This window comes from Tinamus guttatus, unplaced genomic scaffold, assembly GCF_059628265.1.
Source record: "Tinamus guttatus ecotype Peru unplaced genomic scaffold, ASM5962826v1 Tinamus_guttatus_pri_ptg000628l, whole genome shotgun sequence".
In the NCBI taxonomy this organism is placed as follows: domain Eukaryota; kingdom Metazoa; phylum Chordata; class Aves; order Tinamiformes; family Tinamidae; genus Tinamus; species Tinamus guttatus.
The window spans coordinates 73,319-96,210 of NW_028289162.1; the positions used below are offsets into that span (position 1 = coordinate 73,319).

The window sequence follows — 22,892 nt, forward strand, 5'->3', positions numbered from 1 at the left end:
AGCTAATGCTGCTGTCCCCTGTCCCTCTGGATGCAGTTGGCCTTGGAAATGGGGACAGACTCTTGGCGTGGCGGGATCAGTGACGGCTGATGTCCCAGGGCAGGCACATGCAGCGGGATGCTGCTAAAATGTGCGAATAATCCCGATGCAGGATTGGGAAGCATTGACTTATTTGCCTCGTATTCTTGTGTAAGCTCAGAGACCTGCTCGGTACTTTTGCAATGGGTGGAGGATTAAAAGGGGGAGACCTGCGAGCACAAAACAAGCCCCATCCACATCAGTTTTCCAACAATCTTCCCGATCTGTCGCGGTGCTTTTTGTGTTGCAGCGGCTCTGGACGGTCTCGGCAGCGATGTGCAGCCTCCGTAGCAAACTGGCGCTCCGCTGCAATTGCGCGGCTGCTCGGGGCCGCGGTTCTCCTTAGGTGTGTCGTTAATGTTAATTACTGCCGTGGCATTGCAGCAGGAGCTCTGCCGCGTGCGGCAGCGAGGCTTTTCACTGTGTCCTTTAACAAGGAGTTGAGGATCCTTTCGCCACTTGAAGAGCTGAGAGCGTGATTAGGAATTTAGATGAGAATTAATGCAGCCGTCGCGGTGGGTAGCTCTGTTGTGGCCCTTGTGCCACCAAGTGATGGGCTGTGTCCCCGCAGGGGGACAGCAAGCGGGATGGCCCAGGCTGGGACCATGTTTAGTGATGAGGAAAACTACTCCCCGTGGTGCAAATGCAAAAACATCCAGAGCGGAACTGTTGGGAATGCAACCGCAGACGGAGGATCCTTGGCCTCGGCATTGTTTCTGTCCCGCTCACTCGGCTGGGGCAGGCGGCCGCACGGCACAAAGCGGGGTTTATCTGCCCCGCTCCTTCCATACCCCCGAAGGACCAGGCCTGAGAAAACAGACGGACTTAATGAAAAACAGGAGCCTTCAAGATCCTGGCAATTAGCTCCTTCCGCCCCGCGCTGCTGCCCCCGCCGCGGGGCCTGTGTTTGGCGAGAAAAACTTCCAGTTTGGGCGAGTTGCCTTCAAAGTCTTGCCGAACTCTATAATTTGCAGCTCGGATAAAAAAGAGTTGCGCTACAAAAAGAGAATAAGAGATCAGTGAGAGTCGCACCTGAGCATCCAGCCGTCCTGCAGAAGCAAGGACGGGCACTTGGATAAATATTTAACTGCCAAGGCTTTGATATGAAGAAGCTGCTTTCTTGCTGGCCTGGGCAAGAGGGTTTTTGTTGCCTCTTACAGTAATGAGGAGGATAAATGAAACAGCTGGTGGATACGCTCTTTTTTTCCATATCAAGCTAATATTGCATGGAGCTTGTTCAGCTCAGGGCTTATAACAAGGAAACTCCATCCATGTAAACAGCTCCGGCAGGTTGAACTAATCTCCTGGATTTCCCAGCACATTTGCCTTGGACCCTCAGGGTGCTGAAGCTGCTGGCTCCTTACGGAATGGGGAGGCAGCTCTTCCTGCAGGGAAAAACACAGGAGGGGCCACTGGGCGCCGGACAGCCAGGGCGCAGAGCAAGCGCTTAGGCTTCGCTCTCGTTTAATACTGACTATTGGGCAATTAAGCCAGTCAAAAGGCCATAAATCTTCCAGGCTGGATCCTGATGGAGGCTGTGCACTTAAGGCCAGGCAGCAGCAAGCTTTAATCCTTGCAGAAAGCTGCAATGCAAACACAGGGTTTTCCTCCCCCCACACAACCCCTTATTGCTTTTCCCTGTCTCCCAAAGCGATTCTTGCACAGGGACCACAGTGCACTGGAGAGGAACAAAGGAGGAAACGGAATTGGAATCAGGCGGCCATGGAGGCCAAACCTCCTGTGTCTGTTAAATCCTCTCTTTTAATTTTGATTATTATTGGTGATAGCATTCTCAAGTGACACCAAAAGCCCCAAGCGGCTCCACTGCGTCTCTCCCTTTCCATCTTTCGTCTCCCAGGGAGGCCTGAGCCTGCAAATACCACCAAGACTGTAGCTTGTGCAACTGCAGAAAGGCTCCGTTTCCATTTCGGAGGGTGGGAATGTGGGTTTGGGGGTTCTGCCTGACAAATAAGCAATAGCTGTGATTTTTCTTAATTATGTTTGAATAGGAAGCTCGCGGTAATGCAGCACACCAGCGAGTGAACTGGGGCCAGGTGCGCTTGGGTTTTGTGCATGCCGGGCGCCTTCCCGGCGCTGGGATCTATAGGAGCTGCTGCATGCCGGGACGCCGGCGCGGGGCTGCAAGGACAAGGCCTGTCAACGCGCTGAAAGGAGGGCCGGGCCGCTCCTCCCGCTGCCTGTCAGAGGCTTTCAGTGCTTGCTGAAAGCATGAATATCTCCTTTTTGAAGCCGCCGAGAAGCGGTTGACTGGTTTGGTGTCGCAGGTGGGGACGGTGCTTTCAATAGGGATTGATGCCGAAAGCAGCTGGCGCTCAGCGTGGTGGCCTTTGCAAAGGGCTCGTCCTTGTCCTGCGTAAAATCACATATCTACCATGGGGGTATATGACCCTATGGGGTCTGACACCGGGTTGTGGCATATAGAGGGTCCCCTTTGTAACTGCCCTCTGTCACCCTGTTGGACCATGGTGGTGGCATAGGGCGCTTGGGTGTTTTTTTTCCCCTCCATATTTTCCCCCTAGAAAAATGAAAAATGAAAAAAAAAAAAAAAAAGCTCTCTGCCCAAAATCAGTCATCCTTCCTCATAACAAGAGCTGTCAGCAGCCCTGGACGACGAGGAAATGATGCGCTCGGTAAATACTTGCTCTGGAGCTGATTTATGGGTGGAAAAAAATAAGATTACGGGGGCTAATGGCCGCGTGGCAGGAAGCTCTTTGGGGTCTCGGGCCCTGTGCGCAGGACCCTGCGGAGCCCTCAAAGCGGCCGCTGTGTTTTTCCTGTGCGGGGAAGCAATTAGCAGTTTAATTTTTGCTGGCTAATGAGGGCCACCAAGTGCAGCGTGGTCATTTCCTCTCCATTGGCAGGTCCAGATGCCCCGGGCACCGCTGGCAGCTCCGGCTCTTCGGAGCGCTGCGCCCGCTCGGCTGCTCCTGCGTTTCTCTCCCCTGATTAAAACTCCAGCACTGTGAGCAGGAATCCCCCGGGCTCGATAAAAGGCATGTGGGGAAACGGGCCAGTGGTCGAGGTAGTCGACTGTGCAGGCAGGTGTGTGTTGAACATCTGGATTTCTCCTCCCTTGGGGTATGTGGCTATGGGAGAAGGACTTGGAGATTTTATGGAAACAGGTGGCAGTGGATGAACATGGACATGTTGACATTGCTGGCAAGCAAAAGGTTAATCAAAACTGTTAACAAGATGTGTGTGGGTGACGAGGGACATGCAACCCCTTGGGTGCGTGGCGTGTTTTGGGTGTGCTGCTGTGGCCCTGGGGGATTATCCCCTCCAGGTTCCTCGTGCTTTACTCTCTTTCTCCTTCTTCTGCTTTCCAGAGTAAAGAAAAAGAACAAGCCCTTGAACCTCAAGATCCACAACAGTGTGGGAAGCTGCGAGAACATCCCCTCACAGCGCTCTCCGCTGCTCCCGGAGCGCTCCCTGCGGTCCTTCTTCGTGGGATACCCGCCCTTCCTGCCCTCCACGCCGCCTGTCCACACTGAAGCCACCTTTTCTGCAAGTACGTCCCACTGCGAGGGCTTCTCCTCCTTTTATTTTTGTCCCTGGGTTAGGGTGTTTAACATGCTCTGCTTGAGGCCATGCATGAGATGTGACCACAGGGAAGCTCTGGGGGAGTCTGACTTTGGAGCCGATGAGATGGATAAATGCACGATGACCCTGAGGCTGTTGGCCAACTGTTGAGTAGATGCCAAAAGGTGCACTTGTTTATGTTTTGGCCTGAAACGTGCTGATTTAAACACAATGTGCAAAAGAGATGAGCTTGACACGCTGTCCCTAGGGTACTGTTTGCCCCAGGATACCTCGGTGCCACCTCCAGTCGCAGCTGGGAGCTCTGGAGGTCATTCAGACCTTGGGCGAGCTCTCTTGGGTGCACGCACGTTGTAGGGATAGCCGATGGCAAGCGTGTCCCCCCTGCAGCTGCTTTGAGTGGGTGTCTGGAGCTGCATGGATACAGTTGCGGACAGATTCAGTCTGGTGTCCTGGTGGTGCATAAGTCTGTGGGAGTGCGAAGGTGGCTACTTTGCGGATCCTCAGCATGCGAGGGCTCCCTTCCTAAACACAGTGGGGATTTGTCCTCCTTTTGTTTCTCTTCCACCAGGCTTTTCCTCCTCTTTGTCGCCTTCTTCCTTTCCCCTTCTGTCCACTTACTTGCTCAAAATGGGGTTCCTATCAGCAGCCGCTTGCTCCTACTGCCTGGCCTCAGGCTCCCATCTCCTTCTGAGTGTTCCCAGGAGGCGCTAAGTGTGGGGCAGGTAGAGCAATCCTTGGGGGCAAAGCCTCTCCCAGGCCACCTCAAGGCAAAGGGCCTGTGATTTATTTATTTACTTATTTACTTTCACCCAAATCAGCTGCCTTTCAGAATTGTTGAAGGGTCCTTGGGGCATTTCTGGCATCCTTTTACTCCCATTTCTGTGGCTTTGGGGACAATGGGACCTGGCAGGAGCTCTGTGGGCAGGCGACGTTATTTATAGAGAGATGTCCAACTACCTGACTCTTGCTGGCGTGGCCAGTAGATTTGCCTGGAGTGAGGGTATTTTTGGGTATCGCTCTTCACCCTGCAGCCTCAAATGAGTCTAACTTGCTGCCTGCAACGAGGGGGAAGTAGTGGACCAGAAACTGAGGAATCAAGCCCATTCTCAGCACACCGACGATGTGTCGTGTTGCATTAGGCTTCCTCATGCATCAGCATTGGATTACATCCCGTAGTGTGATAACCTGATGCAATGTGGCATAACAGAAGCGTGCCGCAATGAGAAGTGATGGACTCTCGAGTGACTAACGCTGCTGCAGAGGTGGCTTTTTCCACTGCCCTCCCCCTGCTACTCCAGCTTTAATGGCTGCTGCAGTCGTTCATGGTTGGAGCTGGACAGGAGCCATCAGGAGAGCGACTTGGCCGCATGAGGTGGTGGGTCTCTGTTAACGGGTTTTAGCAACGGGCAAGACGGTGGCTTTGTAGGTAGAATCTTGGAGCAGGTGGGGCTGGGCTGTCCTCTGCGTCCTCACTCCAGGGCTGTGACCCTATAGGAAAGCCAGGCACGTCCTGCAGCCGGCTGCTGCGGCCGGTCCTCTGACCCTGGGGACGGCGGAGCTGAGGGCAGGGATGGCTCACCAGGGACAGGCCGCTATGCAACGGGCTTAATGGAGCTTGAAGGCAGGGTTCATTATGTCGCAGGGAGGAGATGAGTTATGCCAAGCAGTGCCAGAGCAGACCTATTTGTGGGGAGGAGTGAACATCTCTGAAGCACGTGCCGGGCTCTGGCACGCTGCCGCTTGCTTCCCCTTGGACGCTTGCACCCCAAGGCCTTGCCCTTGCTCGCTTGTGGGTCAAGATATGGGAATTGCTCCGTGCCCTGTCCAGCACCTCATGCCTCCAGGGCTGCTGGCATTTTTCTTTGCCTACCCTAGTCAACACTGCATTGGTCCTGGCTGCCGTAGCTCTTTGCCTCTGACCCAGGCCTCGAGGACAGATGTGGATACACATCAGCGTATTGCTTCCCCAAGGAGCATCCTTAAAGCCTTTAACATCCTAATTGGAAGAGTCCTCTTCCCTTTCTCTCATCATGGTGTAGGATCAGCCCTTGAGACGGGCTGGATTGACGTGGAATTGCTTGTCTAAGCTGACAAAACAGAAAATGTTGTTGCTGTCGTATTAAGATGCTGGTGAGCAGCCTCGCAAGACCTTTCCAAGACCTCTATCTCTCAGGCTGAAGGATACTGTCTCTCGATGATATCTCTTCAACACCCGGCTGGTCTTGCAGTTTGTGGCAGGAGCGTGCTCCCATCCGAACCGTCTCCGCTCCTCAGCAGATTGCGGTGATGTGGGCATGCTTGTTCTGTTTTATGTTTAATGGCAGATGTGCCCGCATTGGGATGTGTTTTTCCCAGATGCTCCAGAGTGCCAGGGAGATGGCTGGTGAGGCGGAATGAAAGATGGGGTGTGTATGTGGTCTTTGCTAGGGCAATTTTACTCCTGTTGAGGAGCTCGAAGCTCCCTCTCCCTTCAGAATATCTTCTTCCCCAAGCCCTTTCTCTATCAAGCCCTCGTGGAGTTGGATCTTTTTTTCCACAACCAGCTGCCAGGTCTCCTCCATTTTGTTTGAACCTGGTGATCCCAAGGAACTTTCCAACCACTGATATATTTATATGCACAAGTACTTATGGATCCTAGCATCCCTGGATGCAGGATGTTCATCCTGGCTGAATCCAAAGACCATCTCTTGATGCCTCTGGTCACTCTCTGTGACAAGCCATGTGACCAATGACTGTTAACTTACAGACAACAGATAGGAGTTAACAGCCCATGACTTGGCTAGAAGCAGCCAAAAATCAGGTGGGTTCTTCCTTTTACTGTAGGAATCTGTCTTGTATATCCTGGGCTCCTTCCTCTCTGCTATGTGGTGCCCGGGAGCTGGTTGGCATCACTTCTGTGCCTGTGCCCTTTCCTGTCCTCTTCCCTGCTGTAAGCCTGGCCAGAGCACTCTCACCATGCGGATCAAACTGCCCTCTTGAAGTCTCCAGGACGGGCCACCAACATGGTTTCCTTCCTAAACTGTTATTAAAAAAAAAAAAAAAAAGAGAGGTGGAAGGGCAAAGGGATGGAAGGGCAGACAGGACAGAGAAAATGAAGCATTTCTCCAGCTGACTGAACTGTTTCATGCTCAGGTCTGCAGTGTGGAGACCTTCTTGGAGGCCTGTGCCCAGGAGTTGAATGGTGGTTGGGTCCTCGCATCCCTGCGCATGCCCCAGCTTTAGCCCTGGTGACTCTGGAAACAGTCTTGCGTGAGCTGGTTTCTTCACAGGCTTGGTCTTGCAATTGTTCCTTGCAGATCCAATTAGTTCTAATGTTTCCAGGGTCTGCAGGAAGTGCTGATGTGGTTGGGAGAGCAAAGCAGGGAAGCATGGGCGGTAGGAGAGACCTCACGGGACAGGACACTGGTTGGATCATGACCCTTCCCTGGGGGACATTCTTGCTGCAGGAGCAGGGACAGAGTTGGAAGGGGGCTCTTGGGTGGGCTCCCACCCCACTGTGATGGCCTCTGTGACCCTCAGCACTCAGAGACTCATGGAAGGACCATCCCCACCACGTGCCCTTTCTCCAGCCATAGCGAATACTTGATACTCTAGCCAATGCAACATAACATGACCCAACTGGTAGATGGACCTCTTGGGCCCTGTTCCTGGCTCTGTCTCCTGGCTTTGTGACCAAGGACAAGCAGCATCTGCAATTGAGGGCTCTGGTTTTGCCTTCCTGGGGTTTAGGGCCGCCAAGCAGTGGTGGCTGAGCAAACTGCAAGCACTAAAATGCCACCATTGCCTTCTGTTTCCTGGTCCCCTGAGTGGCTGTGAAAGAGCCCTGTGCCGACTTGGCCCTGGGGCAAGTCCGACAGGCTGCTGTGGGGATTTCGGGAGCTAATAACGTCTGGTGGCTCCAGCCCTTGAGCCTCTGCCTGTGCACAGCAGCTCTCGTGTCTCTGGTACCTGCTGCTCACTTCTGCAAGCCAAGGGCTGATGCTGGTGTGAGGAGCACAGGGGCAAGGAGAGGATAAGTCTACATGAACCTTCCCACTGGCGCTGTCCCAGCCAGACGTGCTGTCAGCAGGGGACTTTGCAAGTCAGATGTAGTTTTGTGTTTAGCGACTATCACTGGCTTCCTTCTCCCTGAGCTTGCCCTACTGCCCCTTGCACCCAGGCAAAGGCACCCGGCACACCATGGTCTTGTGTGGCCCTATCTGCACCTGACAGCAAGTCCAGCTCTTGGTTCCGATGGCTTTGGTTTTACTGGAGCCCTGTCCACAGCTGGTGACTGTGCCGTGGCTCTGCTTGTCGGAGTTTCTCGCTCCAGTGCCGTTTTTTCCAGAGCATGATGTCTGTGAGCGAGAGATGGAAATCTCCATCCTTCCCACTGGGAAAGAGAAAGGTTATTTTGGTAGTAACAAAAGTCCCATGAGCAGCCCTGCCCCAGCTCACAGATCACACACGTGTTGCTAGCAGGGTGCTCAGAGCTGGTGTTTTACACCCTGCAGAGCTGATCCTACCTGTTTTGTGCTGGCATCAAGGTGGGAACTATGTCCTGAAATGTTTTTCTTGCAGGGATGGAGCTGGCTCTACTGTTGTCCTCTCCATGGGGCCTTCCCTGTCGGCTCTATTGTGGGGACTGGATATGGAAAAGTCTCCTTGGCCATGCTTGGCCGCCAAAGCCCAATGATGGTAGATGAGGTGATGATGAAATGGAGATGAGGTGGCATTCAAGTGTGCCAGCTCCCTATGGTCAACATCTGTGCAAGCTGCATTTCTGAGGCTGGAGGTCGGTTGGTTGTGAAGGTGGAGTAGAAATGTAGGAGGTGGCCTTTCCTCTGTGCCATTCCCTGTCTGTGCCAGCCTTCGGTCCTTCCTCTCTTTGCTGGGGAGAGCTCTGCATTTGCAGCGAGGTCAAGAAGGCCGTGTCTCGACTGGCCTTGGTCTTCACAGTCAAGACCTGTAGCACATGTTAAAGCCAACAGTTGGCCCCGAAGCAACAGGGTTGTGAACGAAGAGCTGTCATTGAGATGAGCTGGTTGGCACCTGGGCTGCACTGCTTGGAGATGGTTTTAGCCTTGGCTGGCAAGGGTATGAGCCCAGGGGCAACAGGATCTGCTCATAGCTGAGTGAAAATAGTTGTCACTAGCCCAGAGTAAGTGTTTTGCCAAGAGGGTTGTGCGGCTGCGGAGCACTCTTGAAGGAAGACTCTGTGCGGGAGCAGGCTGGCAAGCAAGAGCCCCAGGCCAGGGTCGAGCACAGAGTTGCCTTATAGCTCCTTGGCATCACCCTGAGTCACGCCAGGGTCACTCTCCAAACTTGCTCCCATCGGATTTATCCATCCCATTCACGCTGCTCGAATGGATTCGCATTGTTTAGTGTGGAGGGAGAAATAGGGCTTGTTCATCCGGCTGTCACCGTGGCGGAGAGCAAATCCAGACCAACTGCCCGTGTGCCAACAGAGGAACAGGCCAAAACGCCACTGCGAGGGATGCAACTCCATGTACCCGCTTGAAATGACTTTGGGGCAACTGCTCTGGTTGGCAAAAGAGTAGGGTACCCACCTTGGCACAGGGGTGGTGGGCAAGTGGCACCGTCCTTGGGGTGCTTGGAGCATCCCTGTGCAGCTGGCCAGGAGCGAAGTTCCAGGAGGGCTTGGGGAGGGCACTGGGGACTTACAGGGCCCATCAAACCCTTAGTGGTGGCGGGGGGGGCACATCTCAAACAGGCGCCTGCAGAGCAGGCAGCGGGGGCGGCGCGTCACGGCCCAGGCGCTCGCCGTGCCCCCGTCGCCCCGGCTGTCACGGCTGCCTGTCACTGGTGCAGAGGGACACGCGGGGCCGAGCGCCTGTCACCTCGGCCGGCGCGGTCCCCTCCGCCCCGCGCGCCTGATCCCCGTCAGGCGGCAGCTGTTGATTCAAGGATAAACTGTGCCGAGCGGAGCGGCAGCCACGGCCTTTCCCGATCACTGCGGTTGGTGCCATTTAACCCATTCGCTGCCACATCCAGCAGGGAAATGCATCAAGTGCAGTGGGATGTTATTTATTAGGGAAAATTCCTTTTCCCTCCATTAACCTGGGCACTTTCCCTGTTTCTCTGGCTGTTTTATCCCCCTCTGTTGCAGCCAGCAGCTGTGTTGCTGCAATTGCCACTTCCACACTGCCAGCATGCAGTTCATAAACTGCAAATTGTCGAGGCCTCATCTTGGTGAGGAGGTTAAAATCCCCAATATGCTTTAATAAAAGCACCTTTAGAAAGCAATTAAAAGTCCGGGCCGTCTTCTTGCATCCCCCCTCTCCCTCTGCACTGTCAGGGCCGGAGCTGTGGCAGCTGCTGGTCCTGGTGCATCCAAGACTGGTCTCGTGCTGGCCCGTTTTTTTACTGCTCCAAAGCCTTGGGAGTGATAGTGAGCACGGGCAGCCGCATGCAAATGTAACCTTCAGGCAGGGAGGGCAATTACAGTGCGCTTGGCCTGTGTTATGAAGCGGGATATTAAAGCAAACAGCGCTGCTCCCCGCGCGCAGGGGTAATATCGAGAGCAAACGCGGCAAGCTGGCGGGCGGTGTGAGCACGCAGCCGACTCCAGAGCCCTGCGCAGCGCTGCTGGGGTGCTGATGTCTTGGTAAGAAATTACTCGGGTACTGCTTGGGCTTCACTCCCCCTTTTCCTTCGGGAAGCTTGGAGAGGGCTCTGGATTTGCCCTCCAGCGTTGGCTGGAGATGGTGTGCATGTGCATATGCTCTCACAAGCGCGTAGCTACGCGCACAGGTGTGTGCATGAGGTTCCCCTGGGGCATCAGGGTTCCCTGGTCCCTGCCAGGCTGCGGGAGCCCCCCTTGGCTCCCCAGGACCTGTCGCCTGCAACCGCCCCTGCAAGGGGAATTCTCCCACCAGAGGGGCCCGGTTCCCGCTGGCCCGTGCTCTAACGCGGGCTTGTCCCGCCATGTCCCCTCCCATCTCCCCTGCAGACACACTGTCAGTGCCTCGCTGGTCCCCGCAGATCCCCCGCCGCGACCTCGGAAACTCCATCAAACACAGGTATGAGTCCCCATGTGCCCAATTCCATCCTCCTCCTCACTGCCAGGCCCTTTCCGCGCGGCTCCATCCCTCCCTCGCCAGGCCGGGGGGACTCTGCACTCTCCCCACTCAAAGCCCGTTTAAATTTCACCCATATGTAGTGTAGATAAGACACTATCAGTTAAAAGGGAAGAAAAAAAAAAAAAAAAGCTTGTTATTGACTGCCCCACCGACCTTCACAGTTTCCCCTTCCCTCTCCCCGGCGGGGAAAATTGTGCCCAGCAGCTGGGATGCACGTGGGGGTACAGGGACATGGGGGACTGGTGGAGGCGGCTGCTCTCATCCCTCCTCTCTTGCTGCTGCTTCTCCCTGCAGGTTCTCTACCAAGTACTGGATGTCGCAGACCTGCACTGTGTGCGGCAAGGGCATGCTCTTCGGTCTGAAGTGCAAAAATTGCAAGTACGTTGGCACCGCAGACATCTCTGAGGCTACCAAATGCTTTATCGCTTTATATTCATATATTTTAATGTATTTTCCCTAAAAGCCCAGATTTTTCAGAAGGAAGCACAGTTTTCCTGCCCGCTCCCTGCTGTGCTTGGGGGTACCAGGTTGGCATCCAGTCCCGGGGGCTGGGGCACTGCCCCGTCCCCATCCCTCCTGTCCTTGTGAGCAAGGGCAAACACAAGGCATTTCTGCTAGGCTGGGGAAGGAAAAAGCAGGTATAAACAAGCAAATAGCTCCAAAGAGGAAAAGCTTCCGAGATTCCGCTACCAAATGAATGCTCAACGCTTTCCCCAGGAAACGCTTCCTAAGCAGCGCTCCTCGGCTCTCATTACCCAGCTCACTGGCTTGTGTCTGCTAGAGGTTTTTTCTTTTTTCCACCCCTTTGCACTTCATTCGTGGAATTTTTTTTTCCCTTTGCCATCCCCGCGAGCCGGAGGGTTTTGGGGTGATGGGATGCAGCTGCTGCCTCCCCGCGTGGCCCCAGGGACGGGACAGGCTCTGCGGGATATTGAGCGGAGCCGGCGGAGCTGTAAATGGCCTCATTATTTGGGGGAAGCGCCCTGGTAATAAAGCTGGGATTCATGGAGAGCCAAAGGGAGGGAGGGGACCTGGTGGGGGAAGGCGGTTCCTTCCCCTCTGCAGCGCTGGAATTGAATTAAGCGTAACCCTGTGGTCAGCAGGGAAGCAGCTGGGGTTTTCCCCGAGTCGGGATGCCCCTGGCGCTGGGGAAGGAGGAGGAGGCAGCAGCTCTTTGGCCTCTCTGGCCTCTCGCCTCCCCTGGGGACAACAGAAATACCTGGTGGGTGTGATTTTTGGTGGGACACTCACATGTCCCACCATGCTGGGGTGATGGTCGGTGATGGGCATCTATCCATGCTCACGTTGCAGATGGACCAACAGCCCATCGGGTTCTTGTCTGGAACTTCTGTAATGGAAAATGCGAGTGTTTTCATGTGAAAGCCCCCAAACCTGACAGGTTGGAGCAGCAAGAAAACTGGGCTTTGCAAAATGCGGATGTGAAATCAAGCACCCTGCACACCTCCCATCTCTTTCCTTATGGATTCCTTCTCTTTATTTTCCCCTGCCAGGCTCAAGTGCCACAACAAATGCACCAAAGAGGCCCCCCCGTGTCACCTGCTCATCATCCACCGTGGAGGTAAGAGCCTGTTCCTCCTCGCGGGTGCTTTCCGCCAGGGATCCTTCCCGCAAGCACCCCAAGCCCTCGGGAGGCTCCTGGCGGCCGCCGGCTCCCAATGCACTGGGGCGCCCTGCGGAAAACCGCTACCCGCCGGAAAAATGCTACCCACCGTCTTTTCCGCTTGTAGGGAGACGAGCCGGGCGGTGCGAGGCAGATTTGCATCCCAAACCGCTTCCACCCACCCTCCCCCTGCCACCTTTCCTTTGCAGATTCCCCACAGCTCGGGGTAAGTGCAACAGGTTTTAGCCTTTCGCTACCGGTGAAAGCTGGCCTGGGTGGAAGCGTGTCCCCCGTGCCCGGCGCAGGACACCGCAGTGCGCTGCGAGGACGCGGGATGCCGCTCGCCACCGCTTCCACTTGCACAACTCGGCTGGGCGCAGGAGGGGAACGGGGCGGCGTTTGGTGTCCATCCGGTTCAGGCTGCTGCTGCATGTGCAATAGCACCCAAATATTCCGAGTATTCAGAACATTTCTCATTTTAAGAAGGGGGATGTATATAAGTTGCTAGTTGCTGCAAAGCCACGGCGCAGGTGTGGGGCTGATCCCCATCTCCGAGAACAGCTGAGTTGGGGGAGCTCCTGTGCTTGGAGATTGCATATCCTGCTGTGAGCTGCTCCTGCACCCCGGTGCTTCCCGCACCCCCTCGGAGGCTCCGCATGGAGAGTTGCCAGCAATGGCAGAGCTCAGCCCTGAATCACCTCCTGCCCGACCTGCTCTCCTAAACCCTCATTCTTTCTCTCTCGCCCCTCTCCATCCCTCTCCCCGTCTCCTGCCGTCGTGCAGCGAGGTTAGTCCGGACCGAATCCGTGCCCTGCGACATCAACAACCCCCTGCGCAAGCCGCCCAGGTACTCGGACCTGCACGTGAGCCAGACGCTGCCCAAGACCAACAAAATCAACAAGGTGCGAGGCCGCGTTGCGCCAAGGCGGGGTGGTGTGCTGGAGCACTAGGACCAGCGCCTCCCAGCAAACCTTCCAATTTCTGGCAGTTCTGGGGATTTCTGGAGGATAAACTGCTCTTTGGCTCTCTTTGGGGAACTTATTCAATCTCCCAAGACCCCCAGGTTCTTGGGGGTGGCTTTTGACCCTCACTTTATTTTCCTTAACCTTTCCCTAACCATAGCATAATGGTGCCAATTATATAAATGCATGTGTGTGTGTACATGTATCTATTTAAATAGCTCTACATATATAATTATATTTGGAAAGCTGCAGAGGAAACACATGTAGCACCAGTGCATGTGACTGTAAAATGTGTTCATGTATGTGTATATATATTTATGAGAAACCTATCCTGAATATTCCTTTACCCCAGAGTTGTCTCCCTTAATAGAGAGCAATTAATAAAGAATTAATAGAGAGCGAGATCAGGCAGGCAGGCACGGGTGTGAAGAGATGTCTCGGGATGCTTGTGTGCTGCTACAAGGACGTGGATGGTCCTTTCAAACGTTGTGAATGGAGCCCCCAGCCCTCCTCCACGCATGGTGCTGGGTTTTTGGCTTAATGTGAGGTCAGCAGGAGCTGGTGTCTCTAAGAACCAAGCCGCAGGGAGGCAGGTCCTTCCTGTGGGTTTATGTGGCCGTGTCTTGGAGATGTAGGCAGGCTTTGGGAAGCCCTCAGCTGAGGGTGCACAGCATGGAGGGGCTACAGGGAAGCCCCATTTCGTGCATAAAATGACCTCAGCACAAAAGGAAGAAGACAAATGGCTTTGGAAAGTGCTGCTGCTGGGCTCTGATGGTTTTCTGTGGAACGTGAAACGTCAGCTCATAGAGGGACGTGGCCAGCTAAGGTGCCATGGGTGGTGGGCTGAGGAGGGCTCAGAGCGATGGACACTGTCCTGTCTCACTCTGCTCATTGCAGGAACTTCTCCTGAACCCCCTGGACACCTCCATCCTCCCCGGGCAGTGAGCAAGCCGTGAGGAACACAGCTCCCTACTTGGATGGAGCTGCAGCTCCTGCATGGGAGCTGCTCACCATCCCAGGAGCCTGGGAGGGTCTAGTGTTGGGAAGAGCTGGTTGGCACCGCTCACCAGCTCTTCTCTCCTGCCTGCAGGACCACATCCCGGTGCCCTACCAGCCAGATTCCAGCAGCAACCCCTCCTCCACGACCTCTTCCACGCCGTCCTCGCCTGCGCCACCGCTGCCGCCCAGCGCGACGCCGCCGTCCCCGCTCCACCCCTCGCCTCAGTGCACGCGGCAGCAGAAGCAGTTCAACTTGCCAGGTACTACTGTGCGTGCCCATGTGTCCAGCCCTGATGAGAGGTGTCGTGCAAACTGCCCTGGGGAGGGAGGCTTAGGCTCATGTCCCTTCAGGCGGCCGAGATCTGCTTATCTGCCTGTGCTTTGGCTAGGATGGGGAAAACTGCAGATAGAAGAGCAGCAAACCCAAGCTTAGGACTAGTGTAATTAGGGCTGGAATGGACCAGGAGTCTTTGGTCCAGGCTCCTGCTCAGAGCAGGGTCAGCTCTCAGCCTAGAGGAGGTTGCCCAGGGCTTTATGAGGCTGGGCTTGAACCTCCAAGTTTGAAGCCAGCACAAACTCTGCAGACAACCTGACCTACTTGTGGCAACCAGAGTTTCCAGGCATGGCTCGTCCATGACGTGTGGCCCCGTGTGCTCATTGCCCTAGTGGCCAATGGGTAGCAAGTTCTTATGCCTCTTCAAGGGAAACCTGAGAGGCCTTCACTGCATGTTTGCAAGGGTGATGTACCTCCAACAAGCTTGTTCTCAGAGTAGGGCCACAGCACACGTGGAGCGATGGATGGGAGAAGCTGATCCTGGAGAGTGTCTGATTACCTCGGCCAGCTGAATCTTCTCTGCCTATCTCTGTCCTGAGGCCTGGAGGGGCCCCTTTGCCAAGGAAAGGCTTCCAGATTCATGTCTTTTCATGGAAGATAGAAGAGCTAACTTGTTTGCAGTGTGCAGGTCCCTGGTGAAGCACGGACTCTAGCACTAGAGGATGGTGAGGGCCGGTGGCTGGAAGCCACAGCCAGGTGACTCCAGGCTAAGAGGCAGCAGGAGGGGTCATCGATCCTGGGGAGCTGCTGTCAGGGCAGGTGACACCTTCTTCATGCTTTGCCATCTTGCTGGCAGCGTGGTGGTGCCGTTGGGGAAGCAACCCTGTAAATTGCTTCTAAATTAGGGGCTGGGGCAGGGCTGGCTGGGGGAGGCAGCAGAAAGGCAGCAGTTGTATTGCACGGCCAGAAGAGCCTCTTCTGGCCTACAGATCTGTTGGCTGTCTATGTCAGTCCTGAGCTGTTTGAGGATACCCCTGGGACAGTGTTGCAGCTCCAGGAGAGGTCCCTTGCCTGGAGGTGATGGCTCAGCTTGTCTCCTGGAAGCACTGAGGGGCTTCAGGCTTCCTCAGCCATCGCCTTCTCTACCTGAACACTCCAGAAAGTGCCCGGGGATGGAGGAAGGGAGGAAGTCGTGACCTGCTGAAAGAGCCCATGATGAGATCTCTCTAGGCTGAAGCAGCTGGGAGTTGGGGTGCTTGCTGCTCCAGGTTGTGCCTCTGGCAGCAGATTACTTCGGCAGAATCTCCAGGAAGACTTGTGTTCCTCTTGTGTGGCTAGTGCCTGGTAGGCTGGTGCCCTGTGGCTCTGAGGACCAACACCCAGTCAGCCAAGCAGGCCTGGTGACCACCCGCATGGCCGTGGCCTCTGAGTCCCCCAGTGCTGCCGCTCTCTGATGAGACCTCAGCCATGAAGTCGGGATCCCTCTACTTTTTCTGGCTACGAGCCCCGGGCTTAGCACACTGCCCAGGCTCGCGATGGGGGCAGGCGCAATTGCTCCTCTGCCAGAGCCAGACGGCTCCTTCGTGCTCTGTTAACTCTCCTGTGCTCCTCTCGATTCCTCCCCTTCCATCTTGACAAGCCTTTAGATAGGGAGGAGGAGGAAGGAGGCTGAAGGGAGGGGGGGACTTGACTGGCAGTATCTGTTACCATGGTAACCACCATTTCCCAATGCTGGGGGAAAAAAAAAAAATCAGCGCAGTCCTTGGCTTGTGCCTGGTACCTCAAGCTGTCTGTGGCCCCAACAAATTCCCCCTCGCTGGAGCATCTCGGGGATTCAGCCAGGATGATGGAGGGGAGAGAGGAAGACATCGGAGGGTATCAAGAGGAAGAGTTTGGTGCCTGCTGGGCAGTAGCTCAGTGGTTTTTGACAGCCTTTGCATATGTGTAACACACGGTGTAGCCAAATCTCCCTGCTCATCCCGCTGGCTGGGGCAGAAGAGGCAGCAGAGCTGCTCCCATCCTGTGGTCACTCCGTGAGCCAGATCTCCTGAGCCACTAGCAGGCTCCAAGACCTCAGAGCAGAAGCTGCAAATTGCAAAGAGCAAAGCACAAGATTTGTTTCCACGCGTGTATGAAAATATTGGTGTTGGTCAAGCCAAAGTCAACCTAGTGCCAAGTCCGGTTTCTGTAGAGAACGGATGTCCGAGATGCTCTGCAAGGACATGGAGAGCTGTTTCCCCTGAATATGTGCATCCAAGCAAGCAAATGAAATGTGGAAACTAAATGTAACAAAGAAACATTTGGAATTTAGCCTAATATTCTTCTGTTGGACATGAAGATTGTGGTGGGAGCCAGTTTGATGCAATTTCTTGGACAGCTTTTATTTTCATGCATGGGAAAGCCTTGGTGCTTTAGAGCAGCCTCATCAAGATGGTCGTTTTGGGGATTAGGATTTGAGCTTGGAAACTGATACAGGAACTTTTCCCCTGGAATTACCTTTAAATCTGCTTTGATCTCAGCTCAGAGAAGCACGGATTCTGCTGTAAAGCTGATGGACAATCTTCTGGGCTCTGGACGCTTCAGGGGGAATAGTGGCTCCGCCGCTAGCCCTGATCTTTGGAGCTGCCCTGGCTGCAGTGACTCTGTGCTGATCCATGCCTGCTGCCCACCTGCCCAGCATAAGGCAAGCAGGGCGCAGGGTTGGGACCTGATATCTAGTGGCCTCCATCTCCTGGGAAGAGCCATTGAGGCCCACCAAGACCCAACGCTCCTGCTCCGCTCCAGCACCCCGTTGGGGGCTGTCCACAAGTGCGTCGTGTAGCATCTTTCCAATGCTACAGGCACAAGTCGTGGGATAGCAGGAGCTGAAACCCCAGGGGCTTTGATAAGTATCGAACGGCCATACCCCTCAGGGGGCTTCACAGACCCCACCAGCACTCTATAAATGCTAATTACAGGCATAAAGTAGGAGCTGAAACCGGCAAAGAAGGAGTAAGATTTAATAGCCGGCACACGCTCTCCACAGCTGTCTCCAGCGCTCAGAGCTGCAGCCAGCGGGCGGCTCGCCGGCACCGGGTGGCTCCTGTCACTCAAGAGCCGCGAGCTGGCGCGGCATCCGCCTGGGCACGACCCTGAAGAGCTTGGGATGAAAATAACAGGGTAAGGAGGACACGCTGGAAACCAGGAGGGAAACTCAGCTTCCACGTACGCTGAATATGCTTGGAGGGTCAGTGAGAGGCTGCAGGAAGGGCTGCATTGCATTGCTGGCCCCTTCTGTTGTGATACATCCAACTTATTGGAAGGTCGAAGGTCTTATTTTTTGGCCATCCATTAAATGTGCATGGGCTTTGGGGGAGTAATAAGGCATTTATTTGAGAGATGGATGCAGGTGAGGGGAGGCTGTGCCCAGGAGATGCTGGCAGGAGGGATCACATGCTGGTCACCTGTTTTGTGGCGCTGAGTTTGACATCCCTTGGGTTGGATTCTCTCCAGCACTGGTCTCTGAAACACCTTTTTTTTTTCTTTTTTTCTTTTTTTTTTTTTTACCTTCCCTTTCTGTTTTCCAGCTTCCCATTACTACAAGTACAAGCAGCAGTTCATTTTCCCTGGTAAGTCTCTCCAAAATGCTGGTCAGTGGCAAAGGCAGTGCGCTGGGATGCCCCACGGAGAGCTGGCGCTGGTTGGCAGGGATATGTGTGGACATATCACCCTGGATCTGTGCAGGGGAAGGGGTGCTTGACGGGGGTTTCTCCCCCAAAACAGCCACGGGATGGCCATGAGAACACCGTGCTGCTCCAGGACAGTGTCCGAATAACATGCTGCAGACCAAGGCTGGGTGACCCTAAGTTCTACCCAAGTTTTCCCTGGATGTGAACCGTGGTTCTCAGCCCAGCTGGAAACACGGGTTGCATTTCCCTGGGTACCCTCGGCCGGCTCGCTGGCTGCAGACCCGAAAAGGCCCCTCGCAGCGTGTCCTGCCCTGCTCTCACTGAGCTCTCTTCCTTTCAGACGTGGTGCCCGAGACGCCAACGCGAGCCCCGCAGGTGGTCCTCCATCCTGTCAACTCCAACCCCATGTAAGTGGCTTCCCCTCCTCTCACTGCGCTCTGGCCCCTCATGCTGCAGCCCTGGATGGGAGCCTCAGCTTGTTAGGGAAGTGTTAACGAAGGTATTGTTCCATACAAAGCCCAAGTGATTAATCTTTTCATAGAAGCACAAAAACAGGGTCTTTGAGTGGGGACACCTCAGATGACCTCAGTAAAGATTCTTGTCCCAGCCCTACCTGGAGCATTTTCAAGAGATAATCCTTGAACTCGGTGCTGAAGGTAGCTTGGAAATTCCGTATATAATTGGCACCCAAGAACAGCCCTCCCAGCGGTTTGGGTCAGAGTTTATCTGTTTAACCCAGGGTTTGCTGCAGCCCTCCATGACTGCCGTCATCCGTGGTACTCTGGCAGCATCCAGCAGCCACGTTGCCTTTTGCGGGTGGCTGCCCTTCCTTTTCATAAACGCCACTTTTGAAGGATTATATAAGCTGGAAATTTAACAGATAGGATCTCAGGCCAGACAGAGACGTAGTTTCTATCCAGCTCGCCCACACGCCGCTCGCTGAACTGGCAACCTGTCAAGGGGGTCTGAAGGATCTCGTCTCTGTCTCGGAGAGGCGGCCAGAGGAACGGAGACGGAGCGGCTCTGCCCATTGGTGCTGGCAGCGTGGAAATTAATGGCAAAGCAATTAAGATAAAGCCTTAAAAAAAAAAAGATTTTTTTTTCCTTAGCCAAAGAGACCAAAATGTATCTAGTCATAAAGAAAGATTTTTCACACTGCTCTTCTCCTGGGTTACCTTCTGTGTTGGTAGTCAATGAGACTGGAGTCCACCCTGCCAGGTCCTCGTATCAAAAGCGCAGTGTCAGAACTGGGACCGAAGGGTTTTGGTGGGTGAAATAAGGTCTGAATATGCAAAATTCGTGGTTCTCAGCAGCTTACCCTGCTGCAAGTAACCTTCTGAAACCCCAGACGTGGCTCCATACGTGGCCGGACTGAGAAGCAGGTTCTGCTTTATATCCCGAGATACTCTGGAGAGGGATATTAGCGTCTGCATTAAAGTTCAGCTGAAAGAGCCTGCTTTTTCTGCTCGCTGCCCTGCGTCATGATGGCTGCTGGCCTGGGAGGGTTTGCAAAAAGATATCACGCAGGGCCTCATGGCACTTGAGTGGGGACTCAGTGGAGGAGGAAACACATGGGACCACGGTGCCCGTGCGAGGAGAGCTTGGTTCTCCTGCTGTCCTCGCCCGCAGCTCCATGGGGAGGGAGCTCTCACAGCTCTGACCCTCCTGCGCTCTGCTCGTCCCTGATGTTCCCCGTGAGCTGCCACATACAAGTGCCTTGAGACCTGGTTGGTTCTGGTGGTGGCAGGCGCCGTACGAGCAGAAAGCAAAAAGAGAAGCTGACCCAAAGAGCCAGCAAGATAAATCGCTCCTGCTGCTGGGGCGTGTTGTGGTGCTTTTGCTGTGCAGAAGGGCTCTGCAATCTCCACTTTGTGGAAATTATTGCAAACCCCAATTTCTTCCATTCTGGCAAGCAGCCAGGCATGCGTGTCACAGGCTGGGATTCATGGGGAAAGTCAATCTGGGCTTGGGAAGCACCGGGAAGGGCTGGGAGCACCTGCCCCAGTGGCGCTGTGCTGCTCAGCCCAGGGTGCGGGTCCATCCCTGGGTCTGTCCCTGCGGACATGGTGCCCGGGCACAAGTCCAGCCCCGCCGCCATCGCTTCGGGCTGGCTCCCGAGCCGACTTGCGGGGCTGCCCCTTAGACTCCGTGTCGCCGCAGATGATGCCGAGGGGAGCGGGAGGTGACAGCCACGTCACGGTGCTCCACGCTCTGTCACAACCTCCCCACACCGCTCTGTTTTCACACTGTGCTAATTTTTTTAACAGCCTGGAAGGAAATCCATTACTTCAAATTGAAGTGGAGCCAACGTCGGAGGTAAGATGCCACTAGTCGTGGCACAGGCTCTTCTTTTCATTTCTGGAATGAAAGGAAAACTTGGGAAAGCAAAGTTTATTAAACTGCAGGGTGTGTGGCAGGTCAACCTTGCGGGTCGAGGTTGACCTGCCGCCAAAACGGGCAGTGGCATCACGGTCCCTTGTGGGCTTCACGCCTCTTCTTGTGCTCCTAGTTCTGTCCCATTTTATAAGACTCATTGGAAATGTGGCCTGGCCTTGGAAGGCCAGCATGAGGGATGCAGCTTCTTGGGTGCACTTAGATCTGAGGAGAAACACGCAGCTCAGGAGAGGGAAATCCAGGATTATCCCAGGCTCTCCAGGGTGCAGACCTTGGGCCCTGCGGTGGGAGCTGATGGTGGCACTAACAGGGAGGCGTGGGATGAACTTCTGCTTCCAGGTGGATCAGTGCAGTGCTCTGGTGGGTCTCTCTTGCTTTTAAGCCTGGATTTGCAAATTCCCATGGCATCTCCCACAAAATCTAGATGTGTTGACCTCTGCCTTCCTCTGGCCTTGCGTAAAATATAGATGGAAGCAGGTGCCACCTGCGCTCAGTTGCTTTCGGGACATACCTGAGCGGGTGCTCAGCTCTGCCTCTCTCCCCACAGAATGAGGAGGGCAATGAGGAGGCCCAGGAGTCGGAGGACGACTTTGAAGAGATGAACCTCTCCCTCCTCTCGGCTCGCAACTTCCCCCGCAAGGCCAGCCAAACCAGCATCTTCCTCCAGGAGTGGGATATCCCCTTCGAGCAGCTGGAGATCGGGGAGCTCATCGGCAAGGGCCGCTTTGGGCAGGTGTTCCATGGACGCTGGCACGGCGAGGTGGCCATCCGACTCATTGACATCGAGCGGGACAACGAGGACCAGCTGAAGGCCTTCAAGAGGGAGGTGATGGCCTACCGGCAGACCCGCCACGAGAACGTGGTGCTCTTCATGGGAGCCTGCATGAGCCCTCCTCACCTCGCCATCATCACCAGGTGAGCCTGGCACCTCCCTGCGTGCCGTGACCGGCTCGGGCTCTTGCAGAACTTGCTGGAGGAAGGTCCTTCAGCCCACCGAGCCGCTGACGGGATTGTGTTGGGCTCAGAGATCCTTATGGGCTCTGCAGTTCTGCATGCCCTGGTGCATGTAGTTCTCGGTCCTTTCGACTGCCAAGCTAGGGACATTGTTATTTTGAGTAATTTCCTTCTCATTCCAAAGTATATTCCAGCAGTCAAGTGCTCGCTCTTGACAAGCTGCTAGAAGGCATCGCGAGTCACGTCCTCCTTGCTGCCCTGACCAATGTTCTCTATTGCCGGGGATTTGCAGTGTGATGCTGGGAGCAGTCCCTCTGTGATTGCGCTTGCCAGGGGCACAGCGAAGCTTTGGTGCCATCGGGGAGGCCATAGTGTGGTGTTGCCACTGGGGTGGGATTGCTGTGGTGTCACCTAGTCCCTGCCTAGCAAAGGTGCAGCTGGAGGGGCTGCTGCCCCCTCTGCTGGTCCAGTGCGTGACGGGATCTGGAGCCACGCGAGCAGGGCTGCGGCGCTGGGAACGTGTCCGATGCTGTATGCCAGCGGGATGGACCTGCTTAGGGCTTGTGGACCAGCAGGCGCCTGCAGCGATGTTGCCACAGGGAGCTCTTGCAGTCAGGCAGGGGACAGGGCTGTCACTGGAGCAGCTGGGGTTACTGAACCGCACCAGCCTCGCCGCTCGCTCCCATAATTACAGCGTGGCTAACGAGCGCTCTGAACATCTCCAAGGGGAAACGCAACTCCGGGCAAATCACTTCCCAGCCACCGTGAAGCTCCAGGGCTAGTGGTTGCCTGGGTGGCCAAGTGCCGAGTCAGCGCTGCCCTCAGCCCAGCTCAGTGGACAGGGACGCTGCAGCCGGCTGCCCCTCTGCCCCGTAGCATGGAAGAGACCTTTCCATGGAAGTGCCTAAAACAATCCCTTGGAACAATGCCTTGGAATGGAAAAGCTGCATAAGGCCATTAACGGTGAAATAGCGTGTGGCCCTTTTGCCTGTTTGCCTTCCAGAAAGCTGCTTCCAGTGTGGTTGTCTCGGCTCTGAGGGACACTGGAGGTGTAGGATGTATCCCCCAAAATATGGCATTTCTTGTGGCGCCTCCTTGCCGTCGGCTCTGCCACCAGCTCTGCACATCGCCTAGTGTTGGGTTTCCTGCTTAGGGAAAATGCAGCTTTTCCGCCCTGCTCCTTGGAAGTAACTTTTGCACGGAGAGACTTTCGCAGTGCCTGTTTGCACAGCCTTTGAATCCCATTCAGCACCAGAGCTTTGGGTAATAGGTTTTTTAAAGCTACAAAAAGTGCTTTTT

The 22,892-nt window shown here is 55.0% G+C and overlaps 1 protein-coding gene across 3 annotated transcripts in view; it reads left to right on the plus strand.

Annotated features, from left to right (window-relative positions):
* The window catches only part of KSR2 (kinase suppressor of ras 2), a 50,047-nt gene that overhangs the window by 14,969 nt on the left and 12,186 nt on the right, over positions 1-22,892 (plus strand). For 2 of the 3 annotated variants that reach the window (XM_088535271.1, XM_088535273.1), the window contains exons 5-15: positions 3,426-3,607; positions 10,592-10,661; positions 11,016-11,099; positions 12,233-12,300; positions 12,470-12,568; positions 13,126-13,244; positions 14,395-14,563; positions 18,144-18,185; positions 18,586-18,652; positions 20,513-20,561; positions 21,187-21,554. In XM_088535271.1, the coding sequence (XP_088391397.1) occupies positions 3,426-3,607; positions 10,592-10,661; positions 11,016-11,099; positions 12,233-12,300; positions 12,470-12,568; positions 13,126-13,244; positions 14,395-14,563; positions 18,144-18,185; positions 18,586-18,652; positions 20,513-20,561; positions 21,187-21,554 (1,317 nt within the window). The remainder of the gene's footprint in view (positions 1-3,425; positions 3,608-10,591; positions 10,662-11,015; positions 11,100-12,232; positions 12,301-12,469; positions 12,569-13,125; positions 13,245-14,394; positions 14,564-18,143; positions 18,186-18,585; positions 18,653-20,512; positions 20,562-21,186; positions 21,555-22,892) is intronic. The other variant, XM_088535274.1, reaches the window with a different exon arrangement.